The sequence below is a fragment of the Cimex lectularius genome, unplaced genomic scaffold, assembly GCF_000648675.2.
Source record: "Cimex lectularius strain Harlan isolate CLEC.00 unplaced genomic scaffold, Clec_2.1 scaffold71, whole genome shotgun sequence".
Taxonomy (NCBI): Eukaryota; Metazoa; Arthropoda; class Insecta; order Hemiptera; family Cimicidae; genus Cimex; species Cimex lectularius.
This window is the reverse complement of record NW_019392655.1, coordinates 1,149,645-1,164,784: the sequence shown is the minus strand read 5'-3', so window position 1 is coordinate 1,164,784 and position 15,140 is coordinate 1,149,645. Positions and strand designations below refer to the sequence as shown.

Sequence of the window (15,140 nt, the reverse complement as noted above, 5' to 3'; positions counted from 1 at the left end):
ATCTAGACTATTCGTGAGTAAAACCGTGGTCGATATCGAAAACTTTATATAGAAATTGCAAGTTTTTAATAATTTTAATGAAGATTTGGGTCCGGGTGGATTGAAGTTACGGTAACTAGTCTGGATGGAAAAAGCAAATTCAGTTTTTACTACCAAACTTCCGACCTATTTTAAGGTCATCATGAAGGGAAAACAACCTTATGTCTTCCACTCGGATGATGACCTTAAAATTGGTCGAAACTTTGATGAATATCAATTTTCATCCAGACCATACCAAGATCTAGCTATTCATGAGTAATACCGTGGTCGATATATCGAAAACTTTATATACAAATTGCATGATTTTAATAATTTTAATGAAGATTTGGGTCCGGGTGGATTGAAGTAACGATAACTCAAGTAACAGCAGCGGCGGGTTTAGCCGAAGGTCGTGGGTTCGAATCATCCCGCTCGTGAGATTAAGAGTACAATTAATTGAAATAATTAATACGGCCAATTAGAAAACTAAATACTTATATAGGTTTTTCATAATGTTAAAATTTAGTCACCTGCCCAGAGTAAACTTTTTTCCCCCAAGTATATCCATTGCTATTCATGCTGTGAGGATAGGTTGGTTGACTTGCTGAAAGTTGAGCCTCACTCTTGTCAGTTCTTCTCCCCTTTTAGTAATTGGTTCTTCAATAATTCCATTATATTTTTTGCGTTAATTTGCGCTGACAAATTGTCAACTCCGTTTTTCCATACCCTATCCCCGACCAGATCGTGACACCACCTCCACCCATTTGACGTTTGCTTAAAAACAATTTTCGTGATTCTGAGTTCGTCGCTCATAAACCAGATAAATTCAGGGAGGGCGGATTTGACAAAATTGCAAGTAAGATGGCAGCAAATTTATAGAACAAACTGATTTGTCTAATGGTGATTAAATTGGTTTACAATTAACTATAATTTTCATTGAATTTCCCTTCAATAAACGCCACAAACTTATTTTACAACCTGTACTTAAAACAGTGGTTTACAAGGCTTATTAAACTAAACACCTTTCAATTCAAAAGCATCAATTTACTTGAGATCATCTTCAGAGCTTAAAGTGTTTTCTTCTGTGTAATTGTGACATTCTTGCGAGCGAGGCACTCTCGACACGTCACGCAAGAATGGCACAATTACACAGAAGAAAAACACTTTGAGCCCTGAAGATGATCGCAATAAAGATCGAAACGTTGGCATGATAAAGAAAATGTTTTTCTGAAACCTACATCACACCAGACCTTATCTCACGATTTCTAAATAAATAAGTAGTTATAATAAATAATACTGACAATAATTAAAAATAGACTTTTAACAATGATATACATTTAATAAATTCATCTAATTTTTGTCCTCTTCAAAAGAAAACACACATTTATGCAAATAGTTATCAACAACTGGCCTCGCACGTTTGATCAACTTTTGTCCATTAGGTAGTACTTATTTTTGTGGGAAATATTTCTTTAGAATTTTTAACTTTTAAACATAAAATTAGCGTTTTTTTAAAGACTTTTGTAAACAGTAAAAGATTATTTATGTACTATTTATCATGTAGATGGCGCAATATCTTTCTGTATTCTTTTTGCAGTAATTTACCAAAATCAGTACTTCTTACCATCTGTGTTCACTAGTAAAGCTTCTTTAGACCCAATAACTTAACATTTGTATACTTTATTATAATGAATACTTACCGTTGGCTTTGCACGTTAGGTTGGCGGTCCCGTTCAACCGGAAGCCGATCGGACAGTGAAAATGGACGCTCTGTCCTAGTTTTGTACCTTCGGATCTGATCCTGAGATTCATCTTCTGGTACCGGCTCGCGTCAGGGTCGATCCTTTCACACTGAGCATCTGGAATATTTTGAAACAATTGAAACATAGAAATACTTGTGATGTAATAAAGTTGTGAGATTAATACAAAAATGTGCGATTTTCTCTTGTGGTCTTGTGATGAATGTGAAGTCGAGCATCGAAAACAAAATTAAATTCATTATCAATAATTCAAAACAAAAGCATCAGAATGGCACTTGGTTTTCTGGCAGATACACCAATAGATATCTTAGCTGAAGCTAACGAATCCCCATTAGAATATAGAGGTCAATTTTTAAGTAACAAATACTTACTAAAAAATATGTCCAAGGACAGGAACTTTCTTGTAAAAATAAACTCGCGTAAAAGGTTTTGCTAAACGGTTTTTGGCAAAAAGCTAGAACTCCATTGTTAGTGAATAGTTTTACAAACCTGGCCCATTATGCAGCTAAAATCAAAGAAACCCCCAAATGTGGTATCAGCGATATCGATTATAAAATGTACACCCAAAAGATATCTGTAGATTACTTTTTCTCACAACAAACAAACCCTGTTCACATAAATTTTGAATTTGGAGCTTTTCTAACTGATAATTACAATGATTTTCAACTCTTATTCACTGATGGCTCAAAAATAAATAATGAAGTGGGAGCAGCAATATATGATTTCAACAAAAATACCAATATATAAATAAAACTTAAAATCGAATTAACGGTGTACTCTGCGGTATGCATAGTTATCATAGAGGCCCTAAAATATGCTAGGAATTTATATAAAAAACAAATATTAATTTTTACAGACTGCCAAAGCATTGTAAATAAGTTGCAATTCAGTAATTTGGACAGCAACACATCATATTTGTATAAAGAAATAATTAAGGAATATTACAATTTAACACATAGTATAAACAAAAGAATAGTAATAGTATGGCTAAAAGGGCACTGTGGCATTCGACAAAATGAGACTGTTGACCAATACGCCAAACAAGCTACAAAAGATGGTACGCCATATCGTCAACGTCCCATACAGTGGCCTAGTACACGAACTGAAGATTCAACAATTTAAAGAATGACAAAATCAATATTTACAATATAATAAAGGCAAATTTTACAAAATTATTGTACTCCCGGTAGGGAAAAAAACCTTGGTTTACAGGATTATCAAAAAATAAAAAGGACACTAAAAACATTTGTAGACTAAGAACCAATCATACCGTCTGTGCAAATATCTCTATACAATAAAACAAAATCACTCGAACAATGCGAGCAATGTGGAAGTATTGAGGACCCAGAACACATAATTATACACTGTACTAAATACAAATCTGAAAGACATATTCTTTAATAAAATCTCTAAAACAATAGACTCACCTTTCAATTACATAAACATACTGATGAACGCTAAAACTATACACAATGAATTGAACACTTTCTTAAATAACAGCAAAATAAACCTTTAATAATTTCACAGCCCCCTGACGCTAAACACGCAGTTAAAAATATGATAAAAGGAAGATGGCAGCGTGAGTGGGCGGGGTCGTCGGAGAGGCTCTTGCGAGTCAAGAGCACGACCGATAGATGGCCCTCAGAGAATCTGAGCAGAAGACGAGGGATCGTCCTCACCCGACTGAGGATTGGCCATACGCGGTTGACACACGGGCACCTGCTTTTGGGCCAAAGCCCGCGCAGGTGCCCCTTATGCAGAGAAAGGTTGCTCGATGTGTTCTACATAATAGAGGCGTGTCATGCCTTGGCTCCATACAGAGAGCGTGAGGCATGCCGCCGGACTTAAGAAGAGTTCTCGAGCACGGTAGCGAGTTTCAGAGTCCCCTGTTCCGCTTTTTAGGGGAAATTGTTTTTTTTTTTTGTATATAGTATGTCTTATGTGTTGTGTGTCTATATGTTTTGTCTGAGTGCATGTATTTATTAGCGTGAATGGCGAGGGGTGAGGGTGAAATATAACGTCATCACCCGTCATATTTATTATGACGGTATTATGAGAATCGGATATACGTGGATGAACATTCTGAAATTTTTCATACACTAAATGGGATAAGGTTCAACCAATATTACAGTCCTTGGCAATATTTACATTGGTTGAAATAAAAAAGCCAATATGAAAAATGAAATAAAAAAATTAAAAATGGCAAAATGGAGTGGAAATTCGAAATGTAGGTTGAGATGGGAAGTTGGTGTCCAGGTGGATCGAAGTCACGATAGGTCAAGTGGCAGCGACGTATTTAGTCGAAGTTCGTGGCTTCGAATCCCGCTCGTGACATTGGCTTTTTTATTTCAACCATTACTTTACATAAAGATTATCTCTATTGCTATTTCAAACAACAATAACACAAGTAAAGAACGTGATAAAAGAAAGTTGGCAGCGTCAGTGGGCCGGGTCGTCCGAGAGGCTTTTGCACGTCAAGAGCACGATTCGTAGATGCCCCCCCCCCCCCGAGAACCTGAGCCGGAAACAAGGAATCGTCCTTACGCGATTAAGAATAGGCCATACGCGGTTGACCCACGGGCACCTGCTCTCGATGTGTCCCACATATCGGAAACATGTCATGCCTTGGCTCTCTACAGGGAGCGTGTAGGCATGGCATCCAATCTGAAAATGGTACTCGCGCACTTCAGCGGGTTTCTGGGTCCCCTGTTTTTAGGGGAAATTGAGTTTTTTTTATTGTATATAATATATCTTGAGAGTTGTGTGTCTATATGTTTTGTCTGAATGCATGTATTTATTAGCGTGAATGTCGAGGGTTGATGGTGAAATATAACGTCATCATCCCCCCTCGAAGGTTGAGAGCGTATGAGTGTGTGTTCGGGGTCGATGGCGGAATATTTATAAAAGTACTCCATCGACCCCAATCTAGATTAGTTTTAATATAGGGTCGGTGGAGGAACATGAAGTACTCCACCGACCAAATGGAAAGAGTGTATTGTATGAATGTATTTATGTGTATGAATGTATTGTATGAATGTAGTGTTTGAAAGGGTAAATAGAATACAGACATAGTTGGGGGCTGAAATGACCTAGATGTCGGAAGCTCCAGTCAAAAAAAAAAATTAATAATAATTTCACAAAATATCAGTACATACTTTAAAGCAAATGAATAAGGTTTAAAGAGGAGTGGCGGTGTTTGGAGGCATGCCCAGGGGGTCCTGGCGTTGCTGGCCCGTTGGGGGCGACCACGGTCACTCTGGCTAACATGAGCCTCGGGCCTTACAGAGTGTGGACGGCATGGCACACGTGCACACTCTGGAAAAGGGTTTCTGACTTCATGAATATGTTATTACAACTAATTATATTATACAAGTCTAATCAGGATATATTGGGAAGAGAGGGATCGGGATGCCCGCTGCCGGGCTGGGGCGCTTTGGGCTTCCGGTCCCGAGCCCATTACTCAGCTCCTCGAAAAATATACATATATAGCCAATCAGCTCAGTACTGAAAGCCAAAAAAAAAAAATCTTACAGAACAAATCCATGTTCATCACTCCTCACACAATATACACAACCTCCAAGAGAAATCTCACGATTTATATTTAGTTTTTTATTCAATTAAGTGAATCTTTATCACTTCTCGAATTATACTGAAACAATTACCTGTGACTAGTACGGTGAGGCTGTTGGTGACACCTTTCGGCGTTGCGCAGGTGAAAACCCCCGAATCCTGGGGTTTAGTGTAGTATATCGACAGCCTGTATTTCCAGTCTCTCTCTTCAGGAGCTATCGCCCACCCTGTGATCAAAATATAAACATATTTAATAAACATTTCTAATTAACCAGCTATTAAGATTTTAGTAATTAACACTCGACTTAAACAAAATAATTAACGGCATAATTAGGTGACGGAAGACGGGAGCTGGGGGCGTTGCATTGAAGGACTCCTTTGAGACCGTGACTCATTACCCGAAGTCTATTGTGCCTAATGAATCACAATTATTAGTGGATTAGCCGTTCGATTTGCTGCTAACGAAACGACTAAGATATTGTTATTGGTTGTGTTATGCCTAAGAAAAAATATCTTTTCATTTATTCATAGATTACATTGTTTCTAATTAATCTATGACCTTATTATATTATTAATTATCAAAATCTCGACACGACTCGCAAGAATGGCACAATTACACAGAAGATAAACACTTTGAGTACTTAGAAATACTTTGATTGAATATATAAAAAAATATATATTTTGCATTGTATAAATTCACTTTCCACATCCAAAATGTAATGTTATATGTAAACAATGTTTGTAAATCCCAGGCTCTGAAGATGATCTCAATAAAGATCGAAACGTTGGCACGATAAAGAAAATGTATTTCTGAAACCTACATCACACCAGACCGACCGCATCTCACGATTTCTAAATAAATATCGATTAACGGTCACTAATCACCACACATTAATTAAAACAATGAAATGGCAAAACACTATCAATATTATTATTAAAAAAAACTTACTGTGAGTAGGAACTATAATTTTAAAAATATTGACCAACACCATTTATCTTTTCTAAACACTATCAATGGCATGAATTATGTACGATTAAAAAAATACCACAAAACGACAGAAAAGATTTTTTTTTTTAAATCAAACGATGGAATTTTTATTTTGTTGATTTTAGTCAGCGTGAAGATCTTTTTCAACAGATGTGAATATTGAAATGATTCAGATTTATTCCATCGTAAAACAAAAAGTTGACGATTCCCTAAATTCAAGTTTATTAGATTTTAGTAATTAAATTCACTGTTTTAATAAAAATTGCCACCGAATTGATAAAGAAAATAAATAAAAAAAGAGTAAATATTTAACTGCCCATGAACATAAAAAAGCCCCGTGGTTGTTGCCGTGTTCCCGTTGGGTGTACAAGAACAATTGAATCCATCAGCGATATCGGTAAAAGCGTGGGAAATTAATTTCGACGATTGGTTTATAAAAGCACCCGTGTTCATTTCAATACAGTGACAACATTATTAAATTTTAAAGGTAAAAACATCTCGCCTCTGCGAACAAAAGCCGAATAAGAGACAAGCAAAACAAATCAAAGTATAGAAAATAAACGGATTTTTTGCATATACTATTTATACTGAAGGCGTTGGTTTGGCCCAGTTATGATTTCAGGGTTAAATGGATTGTATAGTTGTTAGATTTAGTGTAGTTATGATAGTTATTAAGTTTCAGATTGATAGAATGGAACCAGGGTAACTAAAGGAAATCATCCAAAGCAACTGTCAAACAGTATGCCCATTATCTTTTTTTTTCCCATCCACCTCCCCGCCGTACTTAACGGAGACCCCATACCGGCGGACCGCGGCCACTAAACTAATTCAAATGGGATGCAAGTTTAGGGGATCTTATTGTACTTAACTTCTTCCTTCGACCTTGCCCTGAAAGGGAAGACCCAAGGAAGAAGGGAAATTTTTTTCTTATTATTAATTTATCTAATCTAATAGGTCTCCCCCTTGCTGGTTAATCCTTTTGAATACACTTTCTAATAAATACAATATTTTAATAAATAAGTAACAATTATGGGTACATGGAGTAACCAGCCCGGAATTAAAAGTTCAGGGAAACGCTAAGATCTAACAAGTAACTTATCGTAGGAAGAAAAAGAAAAAAAGTAATCAGCTACTTTATCCACTATAGCTCGGCTAACAGGTTTGAGGACCTCAAACGTCCTCTTTTCTTTAACCAGTTGAGGGTCGGTGGCCAAGTGTGGCGGAAGAGGAGCTTTAGTGGTTCCCTCACACTTTCAAGGACACCTTGAATAGTCTGTGTTGGACCCTGTCATCAACTCCGCAGTCGGGACACAGTGGACTGTTAGCTCTACGAAATCGGTGCAATGCCCAGTTATGATCTCAGGGTTAAATGAATTGTATAGTTGTTAGATTTAGTGTAGTTATGTTAGTTATTAAGTTTCAGAATTGATAGAATGGAACCAGGGTAACTAAAAGAAATCATCCAAAGCAACTGTCAAACAATATGCCCATTATCCTTGCCATGACTTAATTCTGTTAATTCATTAACCAACTTACATGTCTAACCTTAACTTATATCATTTTTCATCATCATCATGATCGTTTTTAATATAAACAGCTAATATATGATCTATGTGATTGATCAATTAGTGTAAAGGTGTTCATTCACAATCACTCCAAATTGAACCGCGCCAAGCCGTTCAGCTCCATTTGGAGTGCCTGAAATTTGAGGGGGCGCTCCAAACGTCAACCAGTGAATTACCTTCTGGTAATGGATGACGATCTCTTGTGCTACGCTTCTGTTTATTTATATATTAAAAGCAAAAAATTGAAGATGAAATGGTGTAAGAAGTGGCTCCTGAAGCCGTAATACCCACAGCAATTGAAGAAAGATCTTTCCCTTGAACCCGCTGATTGGAGGAACTATTTAAGGATGGATGAAACGTCTTATTTATTCATTATATTTAGCGTTCTATTGACCAAATTACTTCTTTCAATTAATTAATCTCTTTTTGTTAGGCTTTGGTTGAAATGAAAAAGCTAGTGACACGAGCGGGATCTGAATCCATGGCCTTCGGATAAATACGCAGCTGCTCTACCACTTGAGCTATCGTGACTTCGGTCCTCTCCGGCACCAAAAAATGGCAAAAAGAGAGAAAATTCGAAAGGTTGTTGGTTAAGATGGGGAGCTGGTGTCCGAGTGGATCGTACTATCGAAGTCACGATAGATCAAGTGGTTAGCGCAGCGAATGCCGTGGATTCGAATCCCCCTCGTGATATTATTTTTTCATTTCAAGCAAAACCTTACAAAAAAAAAAGATTAACGTCTTATTTATATTCACCCCAGCTTGTTACCCCCTTGATTAGAAAACAAAAGACAGTCATGAGAGAAATCATCACTACATGAAAGGTTGGCAGCCACATTACGATTTCTCGCTGCAGGGATGAACTACAAAGAACTTAAGTTCTCTACTACGATTTCTGATCATTGTTCGGAGTTATCAATACCGCTTCTCTCATTGCGTTTGTATCTTTGTTTTGAAAACGTCGACCAACTGGTTGAGGATCGAATTTCTTTTATTTCTATCGTGGTAATCATTGCCCACCACTTTCCATAAACATGGTAAACTTTCATACAATTCAATCACCTCAACAATAAAATCTCGATTGGATGTCATTACCAATAAAAAATAAACGTTTTTGACTTTTTGAGAATGTACGACGGAGATGTTTGCTCAGTGACAGAAAGACGGAGACTGCGCCAAAAAAACGCGTTCACGCCAGGTTTTCCCATTGACGAACGCGCCATGCCGTCGCCGCGCCGTAGATATTTGGAGTGGCGCGATGGAGTTTGGATCGGTCGAATATTTGGCACAGCCTGGCACGCCAGTTCAGTTTTGCCATTGACGTGGTTTTTGGAACGGCGACGCTCCGTTTGGACTGCTAGGAGCGATCGTGAATGGCCACCTTAACGTTACCTGTAACGGCGCGCCAGGCCAACAATTCTGCCAGACACACAAGTCGTGCGGGTTTAGTATCACAGAATCCCATTAAACAGGAATTGGAAATTAAAAAACATTCAAATTTTTCATTTCTGAAATATAAAGTTTTGTGAACATTTTTTTGATAACTATATCTTCAAATAAAAATTAAAAACATGTAGCTTTGAGACGTTCGGTTAAAATGAAACAGCACTCTAATTTGTTATTATAAGACATAATGAGTTTGATGGCTTATATTTTAGGCTTGCACAGAAATCCAGACTTAAGAAAAAGCCACCATAAAAAATAAATTTCCAATTATTGGGAAAACGTAAGCTGGTGATGTAGATACCGTGAGGGTTGGAAAGCAACGAAATTGGTAGAGAGGCATTAATGCAGTACACAGGTCGATTCAAAATAGAACAGTGGGGTCAGGTCTAGTGAGGTTAAAAAATAACCTAAAATTTGACCTAGCAAAACCTCCTGGTCCTACACCTTCAATTATCCAAGCTAAAATCAGGCCGTAGAACTCAGAAATGAAGAAATATTTCAAAACGGCTTTAACGTTGCATAAACTATTCTCACACATCCAAGTAGTCCCTTTAACTTTAAAGAGGAACTGAAAATGAAAAAAACTTAAAAAATTTTCATTTCTAAAATATAACGTTTGTTGTATAGTTTGAACTAATTTAAACATTTATTGATAACTAAATATGCTTAAATAAAAATTAAAGACACGCACCTTTGAGGCGTTTGGATAAAATAAAGCAGCACACCAAATATTACGTTTTCCAATAAAATTTTTATTCAGTTTGATTAAAGAACAGTTAGAAATAAAAATAACAAAACACAACGTAAATAATAATTAAAATTGGTAAAATATACAGATAAATAGTAAAATAAAAACACCAGGAATCACTTCACTTTTCTTATGCTTTCTAACGTTTTACTTTTCTTACTAATTCTTCGGTTCTTTGTTGAATTTATTTTTAGCGTATTTTATTTGGTTTCCGTCTAATTTTTTCATTGCCCGTACACATACAATCCTAATTAATATTTAATTATAATAATTATTAGATGTTTTTAAATTGTGGCTCGTGACATTAATAACAGTTGTCCAGCAACACAAAAGTACTGAAAGAAAACTAACCGCAAACATACATGTCAAAAAGTTACAATTAAGTAATATGTATAATTTCAAGTAGATACAAAATTGAATTTTTGAAAAATAAAAACTTCAAAGTACTACTAGAATTACGTAAACCACTAATCAACAAATGAAAATCATTTACCTTAAAACTAATAAAACAAACACGAAAGATCCTATAATCAAAAGAAGTGATAAGAACAGTATGGCGTAGAACAAATAACAGTAAACAATTATTTTCCGAAACAAATTACATGCATATACGCTAAGAAGCAAAAACAGGCGCCAACCTTAATATTTTCACTTGACTTTTAGATAATCCTCCATTGATTATCTTACAAGAATATTTGGTCTGTTTTAAGTAATTAGAGATAAATAAACCAAAGATAAAATCACCCACTTGCGTTTTCATCTGGATTTTGTAAATAATCTGTGAATATTCGATTTCTTCTTTGCTGGTTTTGCTGTAAAGAATTTTTCTAACGTCTCGGTCGTTTAATTTTTTAAGTGTACGATTTTTAAGTTAAAATTTTTTATTAGTGATGGTTTGAAGTGATAAAGATTCGGCTAGAATCAGATCATTGTTGAAAGGTGGAAGAAGTCAAGCGTATTTGGCCAGGGTGCATTCCCAGAAAACCCTACGACAAACCGACCGAATAGCGGTCCGAAGGGTCTTCCATCCCTACCACGGTATTGAAGGTCACTCAGGAAGGCATGTATCTTTTCGCCAATAAAACAATACTTTGTGATAAATTTTGTTAACCGAAACGAAAATGTTATATTTTAAATGTATATACTTATTTCACGTGGCTACGTCATTTTTTTTGTAATTTTAATTTGTAATGGACTACAGTGCGATCGTTTGGTTGTAAGAATAGAATATTTAAACGTACAAAAAAGTAAAAATAAAATAAATCTCGCTTGATAAGGTAGACAAATAGGTACATAGATATAGAGAAAGAGGGCGAGAAAATGAGCGAAAGAAAGTGACAGAAAGATAGATAAATAGATAGATAGCTAGATCAATAGACAGAGATAGATAGATAGATAGACAGATAGATAGATAGAGATAGAGAGAGAGAGAGAGAGAGAGAGAGAGAGTGAGAGAGAGAGAGAGATTGTAATTTTTAACTATATATTTCCTGTTGGTTAAGGAATTGGTTAAGTTGCATGGTTTAAGGAATTCAGAATTAGCCCTGTATATAAAAAAAATCTTCAAATATACATATCTCGGTCCATTCTAATCACCAGCTTGATTTCGTATAAGCACTACTAAATAAATATGAGCCTCAAAAGTGTAGGTTGCATAAGAAACAAAAGCATAATTTGTTGTATCGGATGAAATAAAATGTTCCTGATTTTATGGTCTATTTTGTCGTAATAGATAGGTTTCAAAATTTGAACCACAGTTGGCAATCATCATTCCCAATTACACCAAAATCGCTGATACAGCTATAAAATCAATAAGTGTCATAATTTCACTCCAATAAAACTTCTTTTATAAGTTGAAAAAGTGTTTTTCTGGCATTCTCATATAAATAAATCTCTGCAATAAAACAGGCCCCACACTTGGAGCACTAATAAAATGTGTAACGATAAAACAGAAAACGATTTTACGTCCTGTTTTATCGATATTTCAACGGTCTTTGAAACGGCAATTTATATGTTTGATTTAGAGGTAAAAAAGAAACCAAAAAGAAAATTGATTCTAAGTTATACATTAAATAAATACAGTATTTGTCTAACACAAATAGAGTAGCCTGTGTCACGCGGATTTCTTGATAAATCCCTTTTTTTTTACCAGGGGGTGAAAAAAAAGTTAGGCTATAGAGCCTCACCGTTGTAGAAACTTGTTTTAAAAGTCTAATCTAATGGAGGGGTTCTTCTTTGGCATAAAGCTCTTAGCGGAGCTTCTTCCTTGTGTGACTTATTAAAAGGGTAATTTATTTTTCGAGAGAAGCCGACCCCCCCCCCCCGGCACAACGGCGTATGGCAATCAATGAAGAGCTTTGTTTACAAGACACGATTTAGGGCAATGGGCCCTTTAGGCGTTACAAACTTGTCGACACTTGCTTTCACGGGCCTAAACTAGTTTGGCTTCTTTTTAGGAAAAAGAGCCGGGAAGAAAACTGTGGTCTCACCCCTCTAAGCCGTGTAGCCTTCACAAATCCCTGAGAGGGCACGGGTAGGAAATGAAAACTCGGAACGGTCTCCCAAATTGAATTTATATTGCAAATTTCAATTCGGGCCCGCTGCCTTTCTACGAGAACATTAGACCTCTGTTAAACAAAGTCAATTTGTAATTGCGTAAATCGTCTGCTACGTTTTGTTTATAAGAATCTAAATCTTTTTATTCAATCTCTCTTAAACTATTTTATGCACTTCTGCTTTCTGTCTGTCTAAATTTAAAAAAAAAATTGTTCTTTTCTCATAGTACAATATATTTTATACAGAAAATTCTATACATGTACTTCCTTCTCAGACCTTTTGACCACAAGCCCGATCTTCCATTCTTTTATTTGTTTCACATTCTTCATTCTTAAGTCATCGTTTTATCTTTTTATTGGACATCTTCTTTTTCTTGCATTTGTTGTCGGCGTCCATTTCTTATACCTATGTACATCTGTTGTTTTACAATCTTCCTACATGGCCGCCTCAATTCTATTGAGTTTTTATTTTTATGTTTGTCCATTATTAAATTCACTAATTTCGTGGTCCGCTTGACCAATTACATCATTACAATTAATTAAGGTTTTTAGTTGAGATTAAAAAAAGGTAATGGCACGAGAGGGATTCGAACCCACGACCTTCGGCTTGATACGCCGCTGCTCTACCACCTGAGCTATCGTGACCTCGATCCAGTCGGACATCAACTCCCCATCTCAACCTCACCTTATGAGTTTTATGAGGGTATCCCTCTCGTGCCATTAACTTTTTTTCATCTCAACTAAAAACCTTAATTAATTGTAAAGTATTAATTGGTCAAGCGGACCACGAAATTAGTGAATTTAATGAATTAAAATGAAGTACACTTCACTAAAGCTCTCCGTCGCCATTTCAATTGTCGTCGAGAATCCAAACCGATTACACGACATTTGAAAAATGGCAAAAGGAGGGAAAACTCATAAGGTGGGGCTGAGATGGGGAGTTGATGTCCGAGTGGATCGAGGTCACGATAGCTCAGGTGGTAGAGCAGCGGCGTATCAAGCCGAAGGTCGTGGGTTCGAATCCCTCTCGTGCCATTAACTTTTTTTCATCTCAACTAAAAACCTTAATTATTTGTCCATTATCTTCACCACGGTCATTCGAGTGGTTCGTTTTTTTGTATAAATTATTTGGTGATATTTTATGTTTTGCAACCATACGTCAGCAATGGTTTACGCGTTTATCCAATACGCACCTTTTTTACGGGGTCGATTACTCTTTTTTTTCATTGTTTTTTCATGGTATTATTTATTACAGAATAATATTTTGATTGAAGGCTGGAAATTTCGGTTTTTATTTTTAAGCCGGTTTGCGATGAAACCAGAATAGAAATTTGAATCGAGGAAGGACGTTCTTTGGACACGTTATTTTTTCACGAAATTGCATGTTTTTACGGTAAAAGTTACGTGAAATACATAACTTTATGGGCTAAGAATATTAATTAAACCAATTGAGCGTAAAATCTATTTTATAACGCTTTTCTTCGAAATTTTTCCCAAAATTGTTTTATGTTCGACATCCGCTGATTGGCTCTGTGCCATCACTCATTTCTCAATTTTCATTTATCACTTTATCCTCGGCTCGGGAGCAAAGTATGGCCATTATTTTCATTAAATCCATTAGATTTCGTGGTCCGATTGACCAAATAAAAATGTTTAATAATGTATCACTTTCCGTACTTACACTTCGACTTTTTGATTTATTAACCTCATATTTTTGTCAGAATCTAGATAATAGTTGCCGTGGTTATTGTGTACAAAAGTGGTGGTTGTGTATATTTTTTACCCAGAAAACCAAGGAAATAACAACCGCTAATAACTTCAGAACCAAAAAATTCAATCTATCTTCTTTTCTTCTATCCTCTTCGTTTAATTAATGATGATTGGTTACAAAAATAGTATAAATTTAAAAATAAATCAACCAAGATAGCAATAAACTGTGGTCATATATTAAAATCACTTGGTAATTTTTGCCAAATTTCGTAAATAGCAAAAACATCGTCTAATAAATAAATAATTTGTTCTTGTCCTTTAATTATATGTATTATAAAGTAGATTGAATTATAAAAAAAACTAATGATTTGCTGTTGGATAATTAAAACTGCATTAACTGAGGGAAAAAGATGGTTTAACCATTGCATGTTTAACGAGGTCATCTCACATCACAATCTTTCTTAATTCCGAAAGCCCTGTATTTTAGAATTTTCTACTACCTTGTATATTTTCCTCTGTTGAATTTTTCATTCCCGGCTAAGGGAACAATCGAGATTAAGCTGGCCCCAAAGGGCTCAAAAGTAAATCGCACTCTAAATTTTAATTGAATAGGTTATTCTTTAAGTAGCTTGATTAGCTTTTGTTCTTAGAGAATTTCACCCTTTGTGATGTGCGTGTTTCTGAAAGACACGCTCAGGTCAAGTAAAAAAAAATGGTATTCGTTTAAGTAAAATGAAAAAAGAATGTATAAAGTAGAAATAAATTATTTTAAATAAAACA

General features: G+C 35.7%; 1 protein-coding gene across 1 annotated transcript in view; it reads right to left on the bottom strand.

The window, feature by feature from the left end:
• Positions 1–15,140, bottom strand: part of LOC106668278 (locomotion-related protein Hikaru genki) — a 614,924-nt gene that overhangs the window by 90,091 nt on the left and 509,693 nt on the right. The window contains exons 8-9 of the mRNA XM_024224607.1: positions 5,441–5,575; positions 1,719–1,877 (exon numbers count right to left, since the gene is read on the bottom strand). Of these exons, the coding sequence (XP_024080375.1) occupies positions 1,719–1,877; positions 5,441–5,575 (294 nt within the window). The remainder of the gene's footprint in view (positions 1–1,718; positions 1,878–5,440; positions 5,576–15,140) is intronic.